The sequence below is a fragment of the Myiozetetes cayanensis genome, unplaced genomic scaffold (assembly GCF_022539395.1).
Source record: "Myiozetetes cayanensis isolate MyiCay16 unplaced genomic scaffold, myiCay2020 scf20-37, whole genome shotgun sequence".
Lineage (NCBI taxonomy): Eukaryota > Metazoa > Chordata > Aves > Passeriformes > Tyrannidae > Myiozetetes > Myiozetetes cayanensis.
Window position 1 is genome coordinate 2,233,791 of NW_026087412.1, and position 24,018 is coordinate 2,257,808.

At 44.7% G+C, this 24,018-nt stretch overlaps 1 protein-coding gene across 2 annotated transcripts in view; it reads right to left on the bottom strand.

Moving 5' to 3' along the window:
• Positions 1–24,018, bottom strand: part of EPN2 (epsin 2) — a 38,957-nt gene that overhangs the window by 9,878 nt on the left and 5,061 nt on the right. For both annotated transcript variants that reach the window (XM_050317265.1, XM_050317264.1), the window contains exons 2-3: positions 9,415–10,189; positions 854–966 (exon numbers count right to left, since the gene is read on the bottom strand). In XM_050317265.1, coding sequence (XP_050173222.1) covers positions 854–966; positions 9,415–10,009 — 708 coding nt within the window. In that variant the 5' untranslated portion in view covers positions 10,010–10,189. The remainder of the gene's footprint in view (positions 1–853; positions 967–9,414; positions 10,190–24,018) is intronic.

Below are 24,018 nucleotides of genomic sequence, written 5' to 3' on the forward strand. Positions count from 1 at the left end.
CCAGCTGGTATTTCCCTGTCACTTTTCAAGCTACTTCAACTGATTTGATTCTGATTTATATTTTCTTTCCCTTTATTGCTCAACAACGATAAAGTGTACTGGGTGATAGTTTTCCTTTCCAAGCACAGAGACACTCATGCTTAACATGCAGCTTAAGCTAAACTGCCACAGGAAGCCTCTGAAACATTACAGACACTCAGCAGGGATGACTTGAATTTTCACTCAAGCTGAGATTCAACTTTGTTATATATTAACATGCAGCAAACTTTATCCACAATTATTTATCCATCATTTGCTCCAAATTCAAAATGAACTTCCTAAGAATTAGCACAGTAACATAACTCAGGTGACAGATTAGGAAACAAGTTACTTTAAACCAGGTTCTTTATATATTCTGGTACTTTGTGTCAGGTCACCCTCTTAATTCCAGACACTCTTACCAAACAACCAGACCATTCAAAATTCCACTGGAATCGGAATTCACTGGCATTAATGAAGGTTTTCAGGACCAGTCATGTTTCCAGCTCTTCCTAACTGAAAACATCTTCAGTAACGTGCTGATTAACATCCTCCCACACAAAGTCTTCTTGCAAAGTGACTGTCATCTTCCACTAGTCTCAAAACAGCTCGGAGGCTGAAGTTACTTTTAAAAAGAGACTTAAAAAATAAAAAAAAACCACCAAAAATAATAATAATAATAAAAATATACAAGAAGTGACATCTTCCGAAAGATGGAGCTTTGGAGCAAAGCCAAGCTGCCATTGTGGGGGGGAAATAAATAAATAAAACAATAAACCAAAACCCCAGGATGGTAATCTCAACTATCAAAGGCAAAACCTACACGGGCACCGACCTGCTCCGCCACCTCCCGGCTCATGGCCAGCGCCAGCTGCAGCTGCAGCTCCTCCTCCCCGCTCGTCTGCGGCCGCGCCTGCTCCAGCTCCGAGGACACCCGGGGGGACGTGGCTGTTGGGACACAAAACCCACCAAATTTAGCATCTCAAACAACAAAAAACGTGGCAGGATCGATTGTTGCTCTGACAGAATCCTCCCCTTCCCTCACCGCCCTCCCGGCTGAGCGGAACCAGCCATGGCACTCCAACGGTCAGGTGGCTTACAGGACAAGTATTCCCGGAAAACAAGGGGTTGGAACATCTACAAGGACTTTGGGGGCAGGACAGCGACTTAAAAATGCAGGGAATTAATTGTTCAAGAGGACATTTGCTGGTGTTTCTTATGGCTCCCCACGTCACTGAGGATCTGCTGGGAGTTGGGCAATCTCGGGAGAAAACTGGATACCACCCCCTTTTCTGTAAAATAATACAGTCCTAATGGGAAGATAAAGAACTATTCTTAACTGCTGAGCAGGCTGAGGGACAAACAAGTCAGCCATTCAGATCCCGAATTTACACAAATACTGGATCGTTCTCTGTTAAGAAAGAGTTTGGTTTATGGGTTGGAGGCGTTGGTTGGTCTTTGCTGTTGGTTTGGTCTTTTTTTTTGGTGAAGATTTCTATTAGCTGTGATCTCCCCCCCTCCTCGAGCAACACTGGAGCTTGACAGCTAAAATATGCAATTTCTCAACATACAAACCATCTTTTCTTGGTGTTTTCACGACAGCAACGTGCAGAAATTCCCATCCCGATGGGACAACAGTAGTAGGTTTAGCACTAGACAGTAACTAAACATTTTTTTGGGCTCACTCTCACAAATAATTCTCTAGCATCAAATCATTCACACAGAAATTTTATCTCAGTTTGGCAAGGAAGCTTGTAGTCAATGGCTGGAATGATAATTAGCTTGGCAAAATATACATTGACATTTAATACAGAGGAATCATGTTTTTAAACTAGCATGGCAAGGTCTAAGAAACCCAGTTCCTTCTTAGCAGGCCAGCTGGGCATGTTTGAGATTGCCAAACTGTGTTGAAAAAGCACTTTTTTCATCACTGCTTTAATCCTCCAAACACTTGCCAGTGTCTCCTCTCCAAAGTGACATTTCAAAAGGAGAAGTGCAACTTCCTCCCTCATCCAACAGATCCCAAGGCAGGTGACTCTCCCTAAACATGGAGTGACCTTTCCCTTCCCACCCCACTCTGTTTCTAAAGGGACAAATTAATTTATCCCCTAGAACGATTCCCCCACATTGGGCTGGTCCCGAGGCTCTCAAGCCAACCAGACAACCTCAATTCTATTACTTTTTCAAACTTTTTCACATAAAATAACCAAATTTAGCCTCTTTGCCCCACCAGTCACAGCCAGGCTGTCCAATATGGACTATTTAAAACAATATAACTAAAGCATGTGAGAATTCCCAGCCAATAGAGGTTAATCATCAGCACTAGTTCTGGTCACTCAAATGCAAGGTGGGTGATTTCAAACCAGAATGGAGGTGGAAACACTTCCCTTCAGAGCATGGAGATTGTATTATGTGTTTATCTTTGCCAAAAGAAGATTGAGCAGTTTATGGTTGTTAAACATAACCAGGCTTGCAAACACCACAGAGTGAGAAAAGCTATTTAAGATAAAGGGGCAAGAACTAATGGTATAAACTGGCCATGAACAGATTTGAGAGACAAGCAGAGAAGAGCAGTTTTCCAGCAGGGAATAAGAGAAGGAAAGAGTCATAACTGGTTTAAAACCAGAGCTGGGTAAGTGTGGACACCAAGAGAGTCACCTGAGAGCAGATGGACCTGCACCATGAGCAGGGAGGCACCTTCTGGTCTTCCAGACTTTTAACTCCAAATTTGGGGGGGGAAATGGGATTTCCTGCACTTCCTGCAAATCAGCTTTGCCATCCCTGTTGGTGTAACTACATTCCATAACAACTAAGGAGCTGATGGTACAACGACTTTAAAACTAAATTAATTGGGTTCATTCTGATGGATTTTCCTGCCATTTCCACAGGAAGGACTTGCTGAACACACTCACCAGTTGCAGCTTTTAGCAGCTCACAGCCCTTCTGCCCGGAAAAAAAGCTGCAAGGAGCGGGAATTGCATCCCACTGGCCCTCCCCTGGTGGGTCCTCAGCTCCCAGCCATGCACAGGAAGGGCTGGATTGCTTTGGCAGGGAGCTCCATGAGCTCACAGCTCCCAACAGAGCCCAACAGCAGCAGCTCCAGGATCTGAACACAGAGAGTAACAGGGGTCTCACGGATAAGAATTATTTCTTTTCACTTTTAGGCTTTCCAGCAGTTCATTCTGCTTGGTTTCATTAACTCTAAAAGGCACTTCCAAACTCCTTTTCAAAAGAAAAGAAGGAAAAATGCCCATTTGAAATTCTTCCTTGGGCCTCATTAAAAAAAATCCCACCCCAAACTATAGGAATGTTGCTATTTTACATTTAAACCTCTGCAGTGTTATAAAACCACCTGCATTAAAGAGCTGCCAGCAAATTGTTCGAGAAAGGATTAAGGAAAATTCAAAACACCGTTCCTGGGAGTAACCTGACATGTTTCATCCAGCAACCTGACTCCTGTCTGGGCCTCATCCTGCACCAAGGTCTGAATTCCCAGGATCCAGCAGAAAGGTTCTTGCCTCAGTGACAGGATCTCTGGCACACAAAGCATCCCTTATCCCCCAGCACATGACAGTTAACTCAGATGTTTATGTAAGATGGGCCTCAATAGATCAATTCTGACCTGGCTAAGCCCTGCTTTGTTGGGAATTTGGAGATCCCAGGCCCTCCAGGCTGCCCAGAAGCAAAACTGGTGGGAATCTGCTCCTGCAGAGCTGGGAATCATCTCCAAGCCCAGCTAATCACTGAAGCAGGATTCTGCTCCACCATCTGTGCCCAGGCCAGGCTCTGAGGTCTTTCAGACACGTGTATTGATAATTTCTGATATTTTGGCGATGTTAAAAGCCCTCTGCAGATGTCGATGGATGTGGCTGATTGAAGTGAATGCACAGGACACAGAAAGCAGAGTCACTGCATTAATGTGCATTAATGGCACAAATCACTCCCAGCACACAAGTCAGGCTCTGCATTTCCATTCAGAAGGCTGTGCTGGGGTTTGGGGTTGGTTTTGTTATTCCTGGGGTTTTAATTTTTCTGATTTGCAGGTGGAATTCTGAAGAACAGACTTCGGTTCTCAGTCACGTCTGTTCAGAGAGAAAAGCTCCTTCCTCAATCAGTGCACCCACAGATGTTGACAAAACCAAGGCTGACTTGAAAAATTAGATTAATATCAAGGTAAGAACTCAGAAACCAACAGAATTTCCCTTGGGAACCAAGCAGAGATCCCATTTGTGACTCTTGCAATGAAAGACCACTCAACTAAAGATGGGATAAGTTCACAAAGCCAGTCTAGCCTCTCAAATGATGGAAAGGCAAACTGCTTCATCTAGGAGGAATTGTGTAATCCACCTTTCCACTGGGAATTAAAGCATCTTTCAGACACAAGAGGGGAGTTACCAACACCTCTGAGGGTGACAAGGTGGAGCTGCTCAACCCTCCTGCAGGATTTAACTGTACTGAGCAGACTTCTGAAATTCATGTAACCCTGAACAAATCCTTAAGGTTTGCTTTGGTTTCAGGAGCATTTTCCTCCCAGGTGATCCCCACATCCCTCTGAACAGACAGAGCTGGATGATTTAGTGGCACTACAGGAGCCTGGATACACCACTGGCACTTCCCACCTTCACCCAGAGCACCAGAAAAAGAGATGTACGATGAGAGAATTTAATCAAGTTGTCAAATGACATCTGACAGGAGTCTGCCACATTCCTGCAGCACCTCAAACTCGTTGCTGGATGCTAAGTCATATATTCCCTGACTAAGATGGAAGGGCAGAGATGTGTTCCAACCTGCAAATTATTAAATAAAATATAAAAAACCCTTTAAAAACAGGAGCACTCTGAAATGTGAATGGCACAGGGTGCCCAGAGAAACTGGGGCTGCCCCATCCCTGCAAGTGTCCAAGGCCAGGTTGGAGCAACCTGGGATAGTGGGAGGTGTCCCTGCCCATGGCAGGGGGTTGGAACTGGATGGGCTTTAAGGTCCCTTCCCCAAAACAGTCTGGGATTCTGTGGATTTCCTATCATGACAAACCCAAACCAGCAATTCCTCTGATTTACTTTCTACTCCAAGTAAAAGTGGAGAGAAAACAGCTGAGTGAACATGAACTTGCTGAGGCTGCACAAAACTGCTTTTAAATAATGAGTCAACATCAACAATCACTGGAAATACTAAAAACTCATTAATTCACCTGAAGAAAACTCCTCCTAGAATCTGTACAGGTCAGGTTAACAGACCTGGCATTCTCCAAGATCCATAAAAGCCCTTTGCAGCCCATCTTTTCACCAAGCTTTTTCTCAAACAGGCTGTGAGCTGAGCTGAGCCCACCTCGGGGCAGTGCTGCTCTGAAAGCAGGTCACACGTTTGTGTCAATGAAATCAGGGCACTAAACCCACCCCAGCCTGCATCTCTAAAGCGTGGCCTCAGTAAACTTGAGTTTAAAACACGACCAGCACTTCCCAGGCTTGAAACACCATCCCAGTTCAGGCTTAGGAGGTCTATATTAAGCACACCCTACTTTTCCCTGGGCAGCCACAAATCCAGAATCCTATTTAAGTGGTCACTGGCAGCTGTAGATGAAACAAGGCCAGCAGCAGGAGGCTGAAGTTTTCAAAACTGGGTGACTGATGTCAAGCACAAAGACAATTATTTAGACACAAAGGCATGGCAGGATTGAAGAGATAACTGCTCCAAAAGATTTCAGGTATCCACTTGATATTCCTTCCTCTCCCCAGCAGGTTTGGATTCAGCACCACACAAGAACACTCCTCCAACAGTGAAACCAAACCTGACATCAGATTTCATGCAACTCCAGAGAATTTATACGTTTTCCAAAATAATAAAAAAAAAAACTATTATGCATTTTGTCATGGGATGTTTCATAGCTCCTAATCTGAGCACTAATTGCCAACTGGAAGATAAAACCAATTGTTCCCAGTATGTCAGAAATTGTTGACAAGGAGATTCATTTCTGCTTTTTGCTTTAGTAACTCCCTTGGCTTCCACTTACAGGTTATGAGACTAAATAGCAAAAATACACCAATAATTTCACATTCACACACCAAGATGTACTCCCTGGGATCATCCAAGCACTGAGACCTTCAGGGCCAACCAAGTCATTAAGGCAAAGCTTTGGGGGAAAGGATCTTATTAAAAACTCTGATGTTTCCCCATTTCACTCCCCGCCGTTTCTAAAGGACTGTTAGAGAGGAGATGAAAATATCCACGAGGAAATGGGGAGAAATGTCCTTATTTGCCAAGTCTTGCCTGCAGCAGTGAGGGATGATTGTTCAACAGTCCAGAGATCCCCTTCCACCCTGAATTCTCTCCTAGGCTGTAAGTGCTGCTCTTCTTGTTTCACAGAGGATAAATTTGGGGCACAGTGACCAGCAAGGCTTTAGGAAAACATCAAGTACAAAATCCAGCAGTGAGATCCAAAGCCACAGGTGTTGAGAGGCTGGGGAGGAGCAGGACAGTGAGCACTGCAGGGTTCAGGCTGTGCAGTGCAGCTGATTCAACATCAAACCCAAAAGGGGCCACTGACTTATCCAATACTGCACTTCCAGGAAGGGACAGAGAGGGAAGAGCTCCCCCAGGCACAACCCAGCCCAGCATCCTCTGCAAGTTATTGTTCCCCCAGAGATCTGTCTTGAAGGAACTATCCCAGCTCAGGCTTCATTTCTGCTGCAAGAAAACTCCCAAAAATGAGATTTGACAGCCCAACATCATCTCTTCAAGCAAGGGGAACACATTCCCAAAATCTGCAATCCCCACTAACGAGGAACAAAAGCAAAACGTGCTGATGCCAAAACCACTGAGGGACAGAATATTTCACTTAGTGGTGTTGGCAAAAAGGCTGTTAACTCTCCCAAACTTCACTGCTATCTGACTGGTGAGGAGACACGTGAGATATTTAGCAGAGAGCAGGGATGTACATTTTTAAGAGGCAAACCTCACGCTGTAGATTGCAAATCTAAATGTCTCTGATCTCCTCTTCAAAGGCTCGGAGGAATGAAAGAGAATTCTGCCAGAATATACAGTGCAGCAACCACATCTACAAGGAGAATATTTCCCAGGAGCCAAGCATAACTTAATTCCTTTCACATATTTCATACTGAACCCATCTTTACAGAACAAAAGGAGGTTATCACTTAAAAAAATAAAACAGGATGCATGCAATCTCGTTCACTTTAAATAATGAAAAGCATCTTTTCCATCAAATTTAGAAGGCACAGGAATAACCCCACATTTATGTAACAGATTAAATGTCTGGATTTTAATGAAACTCCTTCCTGGTTTCCTAGGATAAAGCTCTGCCCAGTTTGCCACTACCAGAAGTATTAACCCAGCTGTTCTGAAAGGTGCTGCCTTGCTTTTTGCTCTGTATTCAAATAAACCTGACAAAAACACATGAAAACTTCAAAATATAAAAACCTGACAGTATTTGGGCTGAGCCACCGTGAGAAGTCCAGGAGAGGCCACGACAGAGGAAGAACTGAGATGGGGGGGGGGATGGGAAAGAAGAGCCTGAGATTCCTAAAGCTTCTTAGGTCTGTGCTCAGGGGCGAGGAGGAAGAAAAGCTTAAGAAATCATTACCTCAAAAGCAATCCTAAATCCACACTTTGCACTGAGAGAACGGCCCGAGTTGCTGCTTCTCCCCAGGAACAGTTCAGGAACACACCCTGCACTGCTCAGCCCTGCTGGCACGAACAGTTGGGAGCCTCTGGCAGCGTTTAAGGTGCCAAACAAGAGTTCCAGGCACTGATTAAAGATTAAAGGCAGGAGATGGTGAGACAATCACCCTGTGGAACCCACGGTGTGCTCAGCATAACTCAGGCACTCATTATTTAGTCCCTCAGCCCAAGTTAAAAAGGGTATTTCAAGCTACATCCTAAATGAACACATTTTTGTTGTAGTCAAGAGCGATTTACAGACTTCAAAAGAAAAACAGGTTGTTGTTGTGGTAACAATATACATGATGTGCTTTCAAAATTCCCACTGAAACAATGCTCCAGTATGGTTATTATAAAAACCCTATGTACATCCAGAAATATGATTATTACACAAAAAACTAAGAGGTTTGTTATCCAACTCATCATTGAGAGATTAAAAAAAAAATCTCAGACCTGGAAACCTTCATGAACGTTATCTGCAAAAATGTTTCTTTTTTTGGAAATAAAAGGATTTTTCCTGCTCATCTCCACAGCTTTAAATGGACAAAATTCTGCCTTCCCCAGGAAGTGTTTGCACACTCACACATTTCTGATTCCAGTAGCACTTTGGGACCCAGGACATGACAAACTTCAGATTCCTAGAGCTGGTGCTCAGTGAGATTCTCCACCCTGGCTGGGTTACAGCCCTCCACACACCCTAAACATTCATTTAAAGACGAGATTTTCCTTCAGAATTAGACCACAACCACTGACATTCCAGCCAAAGCAGCTTTCATCAGATCATTACTTACATTAAGGAGGATTTAGTGCCAAATCAGGCCTCTTCCTGACATGACAGGGAGTCCCCCCAAGCAGTGGCAGAAAGAATTTGTTCTTCCCACATCACTGTATTAATTTTTTAAGAATGAAATATAGTATTTAGTGGAGATAGTTACACACCAGAAAGTGTAAAGATTTAAATACAGGCAGACTCAAAGCATTCCTGCTCCAAGAACTGCTGAGTAAGCAATAAAGGAAATTAAACAGCAGCAAGTTTGCCAAAGTACAACAGCAGCAGCATCAAGAAGCAAAATGATCCTGGAAATATTCTGGATTTCTAATTCTTTTCTTGAATTCAAGGCCAGGTTGGACAGGGCTTGGAGCAACCTGGGCTAGGGGAAGGTGTCCCTGCCCATGGCAGGGGGTGGGATGAGATGAGCTTTGAGGTCCTTCCAACCCAAATCATCCTATGATTTCAGGAGTTATACTTAACAAAAAGAATGAATTTCCAAGCAAAAAAAAAAACCAGGAAAAAATCCCTTCACAATCTCCCCCCCACATCAAACACTGGGCCACGTTCACAAAAGCAGCCTGACAGTGCTACCTGTGGGATCTGACAGTGAACAACTGCTTTTTAAATTGAGTCAGTGCACACATCCCCTCCAACCAAACATTCAGCCAGGCCTTGGAGCAGGCACTGATGCCATGGAGCAGATCCACAAAGGCAGCACAACCAGATCCCAGAATATTCTGAGCTGGAAGGGACCCACAGGGATCACTGAGTCCAACTCGGGTGAATCCCATAAAGGGATTCACCCCAAAGTTGAACACTTTGGTGTTACTGGCACCACGTTCCAACCAGCTGAGCTATCTCAGGTCCACCCTCACCTCCAGCAGCAAATCTGGATGCAAAAATCTCTCGGAAGAAAAGGAATTTTTTCCTGTGTGTTTGCCACCCGTACTTACAGCCGTGGTAAGACGCTGGGGATCCTCCAGACTTGCCATACTCCTGCTCTGAGTAGCTGGTGGACAGGTTGGGCTGGCTGGAGCCTCGGCCAAAGGTGATCTGGTTGCTGCCCACTCCGGTGGCCACCTGGGCCATGCGTTCTTTGGTCTTCAGGGCCTGGGCCCTCTCCGTCTTGAGCCGCTCGTCGTCCTTCAGGAGCGACACCAGCTGCTTGGACTTCTCCCTCACGTTGATGCCCTGGTCTTTGCCATCTCGGTCGATGTACTGGAAATCTTTCAACGTCTGGATGGCAAAAATGTTCTCCTTGCACTGCTGGGCCACCCTCTCGGAGCCGGTTTTGATCAGGTAGTCTAAGAGCGTCAGGGCCTTGTAGACGTGGCGCCAGTTCTTGCCGTGGTCGTTGAGCCGCTTCCAGATCATGCTCATAATTTCAGAAAAGGCCACAACGTTGTAAGTCAGATCTGCTATTTCAGTCATCAGTGAACTGGAAGGACCCCAGGGGTCATTGGAGGTCGCTTCCCGAACTTTTATTTCGGCCTCCGAGTAATTGTTCACAATGTTCTTCATCTGCCGTCTGATAGACGAAGTCGTCATTTTTAGTTCCCTTTTTGCCCAGGCAGGTTGCAGAACACAGACAGCAAAGGGGCTAAATTTGCTCCTCTATGAACGTTTCTGAACTGCAAAGGCTCCGTATCAGTGGCTTATTTGTAACACGTTCCACTACAACCATTTCCTCTCTTCAAGGGAATGACACGAGAAAACGAAAATCATGACCTGAGTGAGGAAAGAAAAACAAAGCACGTTAGTGGTTCCTGCATGGCCAACAATCTGCATCCACTCGGGACAAATTTCCTAGAGGGAACTGATGGATTTTCTCCCTGAATTTCTTTTCCTCCTGAAAACATCTTGCTCTTCTCGTGAGCAACATCGAACATTTCAGATGAACAACCTGAAGCGTCGAGCAAAACAAAAGTAAGAAGATGACCCTGCTGATGGAACTGCCAAATTCTAAAACCAAACCAAACTCCAAGGAATTACTCACAGATTTAGTTTACAAAGCACAAGCCTAGAATTTTTAATTACAGAAATTACAGCACTCACAGAGTTGAGACCAAACCACATCAGAAATTTCGTGTTCAGCAGCTTCTCTCCAACACTGACAACTGCTCCCACTCCTGCAGGAATCTGAACTGAGGGGATGAGCAAACTTCCTAAAAATCAACCATTTCTGAAACCCCAGGTGAGTTTAAAGCCCACTCAGAGCCCCCTTGAGCCCCAGCACACCCTCCAGCTCAAGGTGACCTTTGATGACAAGCAGATTAGAAGGGAATTTCTTTTCCCCAAATGCATTTTCCTTTGTCCATTTGGCACCACTCGTCAGACCCGCAGTTTCTGCTCCCTCTGCCTTTCACACAGCCCAGAAGAATTTTTAATTATATGAGGATGGAACTGTAAGGCCAAAATGATTGGCAAGAAAAGCCAAGGACAGGCTCTGGAGCTGGAGAGCTGTGTCAGTTCTTCAGTTAAGGTCACTGTTGCAAGTAAACAGAGGCCTATTAAGCTTTAGAATAAATTACTTGAGCAAACTGGCAGATTTTGCTGTTCCATTAACACAGAACAGCCCCAGATATTCACCAGTTGCACAACACTGAGCGAGGACTCTGCAACCAAACTCTCACAAACAGAGATGCCCATTCCAGATGTCCTCTCATGTTTCTCCAAACACTCCAAAAAACCAACCCTCTCCCTGACAAAGAGGCTGGAGCCAAGTGAAGCACAGATTTCAGTGAGTTACTGTATTTTATCTTGTTCCACACTAAGGTTAATTTTTGGCAGATTCAAAACTCTTATGACATCGTGGAAGATGAACTTTAAATAAAATCAACACTAAACTTCAGGTAAATGGCATCACCCTGGTATTTCCCCGGTATCTGGAACCAGCTGTAGGAAAGTGTTGATCTGTTGGCAGATGGCTGGTGGCAATAGGAATAAAAAGGGGCATCTTCTGGGGCATTTACAGGTTTGTGCACTATAAACATGCATAAACATTCCATTTACAGAGTTAACATTGCCCAAATTATCACCTGCCCCCATGATGACCTCTCTAATGCACGACTTGCAAAAGGCAGAGCAACAGCAATAAAAAATTTTAAAAAAATAAATGCAAAAAAGCCCACAACACACATCTTATTTATCCTAAACCATTCCTTGATGACAATAATGGGTAAGGCAAGTTCACAGCCAAAGCAGAAACCAGTTCTCCAGGGGCACCTGGATGGTCCCACAGAACCAAGGAGCAGGCTGCAGGCAGGAACTTCTGCAGCTGCTGAAAGTGCCAGGCACATCACAAACACAATTCCAGTGGTTACACAGATCCCAGAGCAGAAGAATCCAACCCCCCAGAAGGACTGAGCTTGCCATCCAACCAGAAAAGCAGTAAACAACATGAAAAAATCAAAACAGGGAGGACTGGAAAATCTTCGATAGCAAGGCCACCAAGGCCAACATCCTCCACCACAAACCTTCGTGTAAATGTTATGAGAAAGGAACACAGGACACATTTATCCCCCTGCCTTATCTTATCAGCAACTTGGACATCTCAGATGCCAGCAGTGGGCACACTGGGCTTCTCCAAGCCCTGCTGGAAGCCACCCATGTCCCCCTGAGCAGGTACAAGCAGGGGCACAGCCCAAACAGGGACCTCAGCTCATTCCAAACCTGTTTGCTCCCCGAGCCGTGGGCAGGGACGTGGTTTCTAGGAAAGAACAAGTCACCTTGGGCTTGTTCCTGTCACTGGAATGGGTTGTGCCTTTCTGAGCTGAGGAGCTCCTGAAATTCAGGCTCTTTAGAAGCTTTTCCAGATCTCCGATCGTGGCCTTTCCACGCACGGATCCCGTTCCCGTTTCTTCAGGCACACACTCAGTTCCAAGCTCTTTGCATTTCAGATTTGGAAATAAATAGCAGAAGTTTACATCACAGCATGGCCATCCACTGCTCAGGATTTCCCATTTATCAAATGCTTCCTAGAAGTCCCTGTGCCCTTTGGGAATTGTGCCTCTGCTCCTGCAGATGAACCCAGGGTGGTTTCCTCTCCATCTGCCACTTCATCCCTCAGCAGGTGTCAACTTTCATCCCTCTTTCCGAGGCAAATTCACCTCAAATCCAACTGATTTGCTTCAGTTTGGCCACCTTATTTAGGACCAATCTGGAAAAGGGAGTATTTGCAAGAGCACTGATCTTCAGCAGGACACTTGGCTGGGAACAGCCCTTCCCTGTGAGAACCAACCACTCACTCCTAACCCCGTTTCCTGTCTCTTAACCCGCTGTAAATCTGTGAAAAAAACATTCCTGTCTTAGGAGAGTTTTATTTCTTTAAGGCCAGGCATGAGAGGCCTTACCAAAATATTTTTACAAGCACATATAGGACAAAGTGCCTCACCTGTGTATCTCCCAAGAAAAAAAACCAAACAAAAGAGGAGTTTTATTACTTTACAACTTTGTTTAAGCTTTTGGAAAAAATCATTTTAACACCTCTCATGTAAATCACTGAAGAATTAATCATCCTCCCAACACAGGCAAGGGCACAGACCATCAGGGCTCAGTCTGGCATGCCAGGCCAAGTTGAACCTCCAAACCCTCTGAGTGCTCCCCCTTTCTCCCTCTTGCACCAACTCCAGCCATTTTTACACAACAACACTGAAAATATTCAACCTCAAGTCTCCCAAGCCTGTGAGAAGAGAAAGAATGACCCAACCCTGGGCCTCACTTTTGGAGCTGATTAAATGTAACATAAAGCTGTCCAGGTCCAAAAAACAGCCCCAGAAAGAGAAGAGCTTTTCATTCCTTCCCCAGTAGAAAATGGGGCATCTGATTTCAGAGGAGAAACCCAGGGAAGAAAGGCAGGACCCTGAACTGGGAGCTTTTGGAGTGTGAAGCCTCTGAAGGTGGCTCCTAGCAGAGAGTAAGCCTGGAGCAGGGCTTTGGGAGAACCATCAGAGCAAACATTTACAGGAGAGAACACACTGCAGTAAGTGAAATGAGCCATTTTCACTCTTTCAGGAAATTAAGTTTTTCATTTGTTGTTCTGTAACAGCTCTGAAACCATCAATCCATAAACACTGCCCTGAGCCTTCACCTTCCTATCTTTGAATCATGAAAACAAAGGCACTTCATGAGAGCCACGTTAATGTCTGTTTTTTCCTTTTCTTGATGGACATGTTTTAATCTTATTCTACTCGTAACCCACACCAGACAACTTACTCTAAACTTCATTTTACTCTGCTGGAAGCACAAAGGATGACTGGAGTGGGGAGCTGCTGGGGTCATTATTCCTCTCTGTTGGTAGCTGGAATATTCCAGGTGAGTCCTTGGCAGTAGCAGGGACTCTCCTCAGGAGCCCTGTGAGCCAAGCCACAAAGTCCTCAGTAAATGCAGTTCAAAGGGAAACAGCCACACAAACCCACCCATGGACAGGCTTGCAGCAGAATCCATTCACACCTCTGGAATGTTCCTCTGCACTGCTGTCTGCCCTCCACATCAGCCTGAAGGTAAAGATGTACATAGTCCAGCCAAGCATGGACTGGAAATGTAAGAAAAGCCTTTAATATCAGGTGTGAAAATTAACATAAAACATAGGAAGCTCACCAGACCCTTGCATTAAATCTTAATTAACAGTACTATAAACAACACATAGAGTTAGATTAGACATTTACTGTAAGTAACGTGCATAAAAAGTGAGGGTTTGGAAATGGGGATTAATTCCATCAGTCCATCTGTGATCTGTCTCTACAGACATCTGCCTCACCTCTCGGGGGGAACACACACAAACACCCAGAGATCTGCTCTCCTTGCCACCAGGCAGGTGATCCCCAGGGACCTGGATTCCAGGATAAATCAGATCCCTGCCAGTCTGCAAAGAACCAGGCCAAGAGAAGGAGCTGCCAGAGGCTGAGCAGGGAAGAAGCTCCCCCAGACAGACACCGACCCCAGCCCTGCACACACCCAAACACAACCCCAATCCCAGCAGGGAGTCAGCTCCCATTTATGGCAAAGAGAAGGGATTCCCACTGCCTGACAATAAATTCACATCCCTGTTTTCTTGGCACAGCTCGTTATGTGCCCAAATCCAAGCCCACTGTGTTTTAGAAAGCCTCATTTCCCACACACAGGTCAGAAATTCAGGATAAGGAAAAACTGAGCACAACCCTTTATATAAAAATTGGGAATATAACACAGAAAAAATCACAGCACAGGCATTTTTCCTACACGGATCCCACACGACTGGAGGAATTTTCTCTCCCAGCTTTTTTTCCCCCGCTCTCTTCATAAATAATTCCCAGAGAACAACTGGCAGACCAGAGGGTATCATTACACTGCCTATGATATGATATCCAACTGCAACACAAACCTTGTTCCCGAATGCAAACAGGAAAAGGGGCAAGTGTACACTGTGGTCACTTGGAGGAGAGGACTGTGAGGAGAGAAGCAGCTTGGCACTGTCCAGAAAAGCCAACAAGTAACACACTTATTAGCTCTCTCTTGCTATTGTACAGCAGAGAAAACAGCAATTCATGGGAATTAAACAGCCAAGTGAAGACACTGAAAATACCATCAATGCCCTTCCTCAACCTTCAAACTTATTTAGGAAACGAGCCACAAATACAGGTTGGCAAAGGGTTTGAAGAACAGGGTTAAGTCCAGAGGAAAGATTTCATTTCCATTTTTCACAGCTTAAATGCTTGTCTTCTTCAGTGTAATTTCTGAGAAGAGGAAACGGTTCAAAACTCAAAGTTTTGGAAGCTTTCCACTCCCTTTTACAAATGAGAGAACAAGGTCAGCTTTCACAGACAGCAGGTGGCCAAATTATTTCTTTATTTAAAGAGTTAATGCTGAAAGATAATTCTCCTTCAGATTGATGCATATTCATGACTCCCAAGGTTAGATTCTCCAGTGGTTTTACACTCATGTCTCAGGCTCAGAGAGAGAGAGTAATTGCAGCTTGGATGGACATTCAGCCCTAAAAGAGATTTACAGACACCAATCTGTCGAAGTTTTCTCCACGACACCTCTTCCCTCTCTGTGTCTCTGTAAATCACCAGCGTTTGAGCTCAAAGGGGAGATGATTTCTCTGAGAGCAGGGACAGGGGGGTGAGGAGCAGAAATGTCACATCATGACACGGCAGCACTACCTGCCCACGTTATTTCGGGAGCTGCCACGCCAGAGGTGCTGGCGGTGCTTTCCGTTTGACTTTCCAGCTGGAAATTATTGACAGCGTGGGAAGCGGCTGCAAAGGCGCCGCGAAGGGCTGGGAGAGGGGCCGGGCTCCGCCAGAGCCCCGAGATCACCGCTAACGATCCAAAGCCGACCTGCTCCGGGAGCTAATTTTAGGATTACACGAGCTTTGACAACAGCTCTTTTAAAAATAACGCCCTCCTTCTCCGGCAGGGTCAAAGTGTCACCCACGGTGCCACCTGGACGTTGGGTACATCTCAGCTGGTTTTTTTTCCACCCAGCAACGTGCTGGCTGTGCAGTGACCACTGGAATATTGCAGAGTTACAGAGCAGTGTGAGGTCAAGCCATTGTGTGCCAAACCAAGAATTCCAAATGCAAATTAATCCACCGGGGCAGTGAAAATACCTCCCCAAACTCCCCGAAGGAATTTGTTCTCCGGGGATTACCTGCTTGAATGAAAGCATTTCGGCACTTATTCCCTCAAATTGAGGGGAAAAATGAATCACCCAATGTGTGCCTTGACTGGAAGGTAACAATCTGAAATAAATTCAGTTTACCGGGTTATACTTGAATAGTATTTTCAACAGAATTGAGGACAGCAGGGGACACTTCCCCCCTTCCATATTTCCATTTTGGAAGGGAGCAGGATATTCAATATTCTTGTCAGAGGATGTGTCTTAGGATCTATTGCTAATTAGAGAAGTCCAGCCTTGTCACTAAGGCTGCTTAAGGGGTGACAGGCACCTGCTCAGGCCCTCAGAGATCAGCCTGAACACAGGAGGGACTGCAAACAGCACAACTAAAAAACCTGCCAGACCACAAAATATCAGCTCCACTCCTTCAGCCCCAATGTTTTCTTACAGAGCTGAATTTTTTTAAATTCATATTCATCTAGACCTGTGCTCGTGTATCAGACTCCGTATTTTGGGAAGGTACCTGCTACTAACAACTAATTACCCCATGATTTCATTAACTAAATTCATTTGGCACTTTATTAATATGAGGCAGACGTCACCAAGTGCAGTTTCTCCAACCCACCTACACACCACAGACATGAAACCACATTAATAAATTCAGTAGGCCAAAGGCAAATGCTCATCATGACAGAGATTAGAGGGGGGGGAACAAAAACAGTTTAACTCTCCACGCTACTACTGGCAGATGCTGAGGGATTAATTAATATTTTTACTTTATTACATGAATTTCTGAGGGAAAGGACTGTTCAAGGAACAGTGCAGGGTGCAGAGAGACACCTGTGCATACAACCAAAACACTCCTTTCTTCAATCACTCCTGTCCTTACATCCAAAACACCCCTTTTTTTCAGCGTGCTGCCTGCCAGCACAAACTACAAGCCTGGAAGGAAAATGGAGATTGATTTAATATCCTACTTACACTCATCAATGCCCATTCAGGGCATAAAATTTCAAGTACCTTCCCTCGCAGCCACCAGATTTGCACAATCATCTTGAAAAGTCAACACACTGCCTTAAACATCAGGGTCCTTTAACCCTCAGAAAAGTGAGCTACATGTGGCTCAGGAGATCAGACAGTGGGAGGAAATCCTTCCTGGGAGGGTGGGCCAGGTAGGCCCTGGCACAGGTTGCCCAGAGAAGCTGTGGCTGCCCCATCCCTGGAAGTGTCCAAGGCCAGGTTGGATGAGCTTGGAGCAACCTGGGCTGGTGGGAGGTGTCCCTGCCCATGGCAGGGGGTGGAATGGGATGAGCTTTAAAATCCCTTCCAACCCAAACTCTCTGCCTAATTAAGTTGCTGTAAAATTGCAAAGCAGGAAACAGATATCCCAAACCCTCCATGCCCCCCACTGCAGGAATGTTATGGCCAAACCCCAGGGTTTTCCACCAGGATTTGCTGCCCAGCAGTCGGGCTTAGAGAGGAACTGAGGATGTGGCTTCACGTTCCACTGGGCTCTCAGCTGGCCAGGGGCTGCTGGGGAAGGCAGAGTCCTGCTCCTGCTGCTCCTGCTGCCCGGAGAGCTGCGGATGGAATCGCTCCAGTGAGCTGATCCCACACTCCAGGGGAGGAGAGGGGGTTTCTCACAGCTCAGGTCACCCAACCAATTAATCCCAAGGTCACTCTAATTACTTGAAAGTGCACCACAACTAAGGGATGTACCAGTCATTTCAGCAGTTCACGAGCACTCTCCAGGTCCGGCTCTGCACAGGGGAACCTCAGACCGGGGACGTTCCAGAGGATGGTTCAGCTCTGGGATCACTTCCTGCAGGTACCTGGGCAAGGACTGCAAACAGGGCTGCTGCAAAATCACCTTTTGCTGCCTTGGGAGCACAGTGATTCCACTTTGGACAGCCACAGAGAAGGAGGGAATCTGGCCCTCTGCTCCTTCATAAAAATCTTGGCCCTATCCCTTTTCCACACTGATTTTAGCTCTCTGCTGCAACACTGAATGTTCACCTTTCCCTCTGCATCTTCTGCCTTTTCACACTGTACACACCACACAGCTTCCGAAATCTTTTCCAAACAAACCTACTTCTTCTCCCTGTTCCCATCAGAGCTGTCCAAGGCAGGATCACCCCCTGGGCAGGAAAGGCAATTCCAGAGGAGAAGGTAGGACCCTGTCACCAGCAGCCTGGATTTACCCTGGATTCTCCTCACCATGAAAAAGAACTCAATAACACGGAATAATCCAAGAATAAATCGCTTTGGTCAACTTCTGTGCTGCCCCAGTTCCTGCTTTGGAGCTGTACTCCAAAGTTCAGCTTTGATGGAGGTGAATCACTGAAAGATTTAAAAAAAGAAATCAGCATATTTGACATGAAGGATTTTTTCTTCATTACGCTACTTAAAACTTTACAATTCCTTCATTCAGTCACTAAGAAGAATTATCCATATTCACAAATGCAATGATTTGCTGTTGGTTTATTATTATTTTGATGGTTTTGGGGGAAATCAGGGAAAAAAAAATCTGTCTTGAAGATGCCAGTAAAACCCACATTCTCCTATGCAGAATTACAAAATTTTTCAGCTGCCAGCATTAACAATTCCTCAAGTTTTCTGAATCTACCCTCCAGCAGTAACATCCTACCTACTCTTTTATCTATTCTGGATTTTTAGACGGAAAAATTATTTGAGTGGGAGTCAACTTGCTCGTTTCCCAGAGGATGACAAAGACTTGTTACTCAAAAGCATCTGTGCCTGTTCCATCATTAAAGGTCATTTTCTCCCAGTCAGCTCTCACAGAGAACATGTTATCCCCTCTTAGCTTTGCTACTCTGCAACCAGAAACTGTGCCCGTGTCCTTGGGACTCCAGATATCTTGTCAGGAGTCCACATGGAGAGGAGACAAGACCTACCTCTGGTGCTGATTGTGGCTTGGGACACATCAAACAAAGTGCCAGTAAATCCCCTGTGTGGTGCTGCTCCTCTCTGCACCTCCCAGAGCTGCCTGGGGGTTATTCTTTTAACCACAGTTTTCCATGCAAGTCATTTGAAAACATTCTCCCTTCAGATTTAGACACAGAACACGACAGTGGCTTAAAAACTCACCCAAGTCCATTTTCTGACCTTCTCTTTTTTTTTTTCCCCCAGAGCTTTCCATCTAGTCCAAATGCACCAAAGAAATCCCAGCCCATTAACATCCATCAGGGAACAGTAATGAATTCATCAATACTCCACAACACACCGTGCTGAATCATTTAGGAGCCACATCTGCAGCAGGAGAGCTCACACCACCAGCACCCACCTCGCTGAAGAAGGAAAAATGAATGTAGTAAGATCACCCTCAATTTTGTTATCCCTCTTGAGGGGGTTTGGGGTGTCCCTCCACACCAGTATTCCCAGCAACCAAATCCTGCCTGGTGTTGCTCTCCCTGGACATCACCTTCCTTTGCCAAGCCACACTTGCAAGAAGCTTTGATTACTCTTTTTTCTACAAATGGTAGAAGGACCTGGCTTTTCCCTGCTTGTGAATGTCCAGGGCAAAAATATATTAAGCCTTAAAATGAGTTTTTGATTTGCAAAGAAGAAAAAAGAAGAAAACCCCCCTCAACACCAGGCTACTGCAACTGTTACGGTGCCACACACTTGAATCTGATTTTTCTTTGTTGTCTGTTTACAGAGCTATGGAGGGACAAACTTCTTCTTCCTACACAGTGAATAAGTTCTACTAAAATCAGCCAGTCTTGAGAGAATATAACTGTGAAGTGACATGAACGTTTAGCCAACAATAAAAAGCCCAAAGCTGAGGCTGAGATTATAAGGGGGAAAAGGGATGGGGAGAAACCTTTCCACAGAGTACATGAAATTACTGTTCTCATAACAGAGAAAGGAAAAGGAATTTAACCTTTAAAGAAAATAAATCAGCCTTAATAATATAAACAAAATTAGCCTTCAGTGTAGACTGGAAACTCCTCTGCCTGCTTTGCCTTGCCCAGGTACACCAAAGCTGGTCAGCTCTGCCTCGCTGCAGTTTCCCAAGGCTGGAACTACCTTGTCCTTCTGTTTACACCCTCAGTTCTAATGGATTCTACTCTAATTAACTCCCAGAATAAAGAGGGTTTTTGTTAAGGCAGCCCTTACAAACCAAGTACAGTTAATTCAACTCTCAGTACCTTTGCTTCCTTAACACAGATGATGTCTCAGAACACATACACATGTGTCTACACATCCTCAACTCCCACAGCTTAATTCAATTAATACTATTAAATCTTTAATGCTTGGCTTCAAAGGCTTTTTTTTTTTTTTAATTTTTAATAGCTCTCATAGGTTAGCACGAAACGTTTTAAGTCTTTCTCCTATATTTTAAATAAACTCCTCTTTTCTCGCCACTTTGATGTTTGCCTTTCTGACAACGAAGCGGCTGGAACTTTGTTTTTCTGTGGAACGCTGGCATTACCAGCTCCAAAAGATTGTGTTAATCACCGAGCTGGAAGCGGGGAAGGTTTCTTTTTGTTTTGTGTTTTTTTCTTCCTCTCACCTGCCCTCTGGGCTGGGAGTTGGCACCAGAACCGCTCTCATCAAAACAATGTAGAAACCCACGAGGGGAGAGGATGCGAGTGGAGGGAGGGGGTTGATTTGCATCTGTTTAGCACGGAAGGGGCAGGCGGGGCTTAATTCTCTTCACTCTGGTTTCCCATGAAAGGAGAAAAAGCCAAAAATCACCATATTTTATTAAAATAGGAGTTTTGACAGCAGACTCGTTGAGCTCGATGGCAGCACAAGCCTCATGGTCTCTAAAGGCACATTCGTTTCACAGCTCTGATGGGCACTGGGTGCTTTTTGAACTCTCTCCTTCTCTTACTTCATCTACAAGACCCTCCCCACCTTCCCTGGCTCAGTTTATAACTTCTGACTTGCTGAGATGAGAGACAAAGCTTTGACAGCACATTTCAGGCCTTTCCATAAAGCATAAACTAAGACAAGGAAAAAAAAAAAACCACAAAAAACAAGCACCAATTTTCCTCCTCCTTTCAAGTTTATTTTCATTTCTGAATAAGAAAAAGAAATCCCTTCTTAAAATAAAACTAAAAAATCAGCATTTCCAGAGACAGGAAAGGCACTGTATTATTATATACACTATCCAAGCTGACACACACAGAGGGGAAAAAAAAAAAGATTAAAAGTCTGGCTAAAAGCCAAAGCATCCAGACACAACTCTGTGTGGCACGTACAGAACAAAAGTATTCCTGCTTTCAGGATGTTCCAGAGTGTTTCCTGCACTTACACCTGGAAAGGCAACAGCACTAAAAAACCAGGTGCTGTGTTTGGCATCACCCACCAGTCCCAGATCAACAAATCCCTCCCACCTTCAAGGGCCAGGACGTGCTTACACACTTTGCTCTATCCAGATCATCACCAAGCAAATTAAAACCTCCAAACTCTCCTGCTGTCCCTCCCCTCCTCAACATTTCAGCAGCCTGAGAGAACAGCAGAGCTCCCTTGCAGAGCACCCCTCAACGCTGCACATCTTCAGCTGGTCGTGTTGTGACTTCTAAAGCCCAGGTCAATACTCTTCGAGGCATCACAGGTTTGTGTTATTATGAAATGAAATATCCACAGACACTCGTGGTCGGCAGATAAGACACCAAAATGCCAGCTGAGTGTGCTTAAAGCAGCAGGCTGGGCAAAAGGAGATTATTCTCTAGGTAGTCAAACGTAAAAAAGAGCCAGACGTTTCAGGCTGTCTCGGTGTTCCACAAAGGGGGCAGCGATTTGTAAATTTTTAAATACAACACTTAAGCAGTTTTGCAGACTAAAAATCCTTTGATGATCTACCTCAGTGCTTCTCTGCAATAAACCAGTCTAAACGTGACTTTGCTGTACTCAAGCTTTTATACTTCAGCCCCCTCTCGAAGTTCAGAATTCTGAAAGCCAAGTAAAACCAATTATAAACATTCCTGTATTTTACTTCCTTATTAAATCTTCCCAAGAGAACCAGTAAACATATAAACACAAATATCTTCCAGAGGAATCATCCAACTACCAATAAAATCTTCAGAAAGCAGCTGTTTGGCTGAAGAAGCATAAAAAAACATGGGCTGCAATAACCATGGCTCAGTGCAAGTTTTCCTGTTCTTCTGAGCAGCAAACAGAAATTTCTGCCTTTAAAATATATATAAGTCGTAGAAGATTCTCAAAAATTACGATATTAAATATTGATTTGTGATCTGCACTTGCTCCCATGAAGGAAAGTACTTGGTGTCACCTCTGCTGTTTATCTAAGAACATTCCAACAGAGGCATTATCTGGACTTTCTGAGAAACTCTTCTAAATTGGTAGGCGAAGTTTAACTTCATGAACTCTGCTCAACAACAGCAGCAAAAATATAGTAACGCTTCTCACTGGCAAAAGGCATCCCAAGCCCTTAAAAATAAAAAAAAAAAACCAGCACTGCAAGCAGCAGAACATCATAAGAAGCAATCAAACCCCTGCAACAAGGCAGGATGGGCTCAGAAGGCAAATGTTTTATTAGATAATAGAGCAGAGGCAAGTTTATGCTTTCAAATGGTCATTAGAGAAAGAGGGTTTTATCAAATAATTAAAATACCTGGGCAGAGGCATCTTAGAAGATGCACCAGATCTTCCCTGGATCTGAATATTGCTGATGAGGCACAATTCAGGAATCTCTAAACAGACATCACCAGTCACATTCCAGCAATGTCACCAAATGGTCGGGTGTTTCACTGATTAATTAGCTAAGTGAATAATTAAAAGCTTTAAAGTCCTGTTTTTCAAATAATAATTGAAGTGCTTTCCTTTACATACACCATGTGGCAGAGCACATTCTGCACCAGGGAACAGGCATGTTAAAACAGTTCTAAGTGGAACTGCAGGATAAGGATTAATTAATGATCTTAAATTCTGGCTGATTTCATAGGTTAGAGCAAACATCTCTGCCTTAGTGCTGTTGTCACAAGGCTCATCCCTGTCCAAACAGAGCTGAAAGTCAGTAGAAAAGCAGCTTCAGCAGCAATTGGGTCAACAGATTTGGCTGAAGAAATCCTCATTACTAAAAGGAAAAATAAATAAATAAAGATCAGGAGAATGACAAAAACTCAGATGCTGCTCAGGGCCTGCTCAGCCAGCCAGGAACACACCCCAGGAACCTCCAGGGAACACAATTCCTGCGAGGAAACCCATGTGAGGGGCTGGCTCACCTCTGGGCCTCAGCAGAGGACGTTACCTTTGCAAAGACTTTGGGTTGCCTCTCCCTGAGGAACGTCAGGACTGCCTCTATCAGTTATTTCAGGGAGCTTTGTCCCACAGAGGTCTTGTCTGGGGTCTGTGGGAGCCTCACACGGTGAGAGATTCACTCCTGGGATCAGTCCCAGAGCAGCCAGAACTGGTTGAGAAAGAAGGAGCTTTGCCAACCTGAGGGGTTGCACAATCAGGGGGGGAAAAAAAAAGTCCAACCAAACCAGGGAGGGGTATAAATTGCACCTGACAAAAACTACAATCAAGAAATAGCTGGTGACAGATTGTTATTTAAGTACAGGGAAGTGATTTAAACAGGAGCAGTTGTAATAAGATTATACGATTCTCTATTAAGATTCTTAAAATGTCTTTGTTCCAGCAGAGCTCTGAAAAGACCATTGCCCTTGCAAAGGTTCAGAAACTACCAAATTGATGTTAAGTCTAGAAATTAATATGATTGCAGAGAATAAAGAAAAAAATTACAAAAGAACATCCCAGACATCATCAGTGCTGTGCTGATGGGTTTTTTCTAGCAGGGGTACAGGGTGTATTGTAGCATTTCTTGGTGGCAAAACTCAAACCCAAACAGAAGCAGGGAGCTCACTCTGCCTGGGGTTCTGCTCTTCAGTAGTGAAAACTCCCAGGCTGATTTTAGAAGACATCACATTATGGAAATGACATCTCCAGAAAGGTAGGAAAGTCT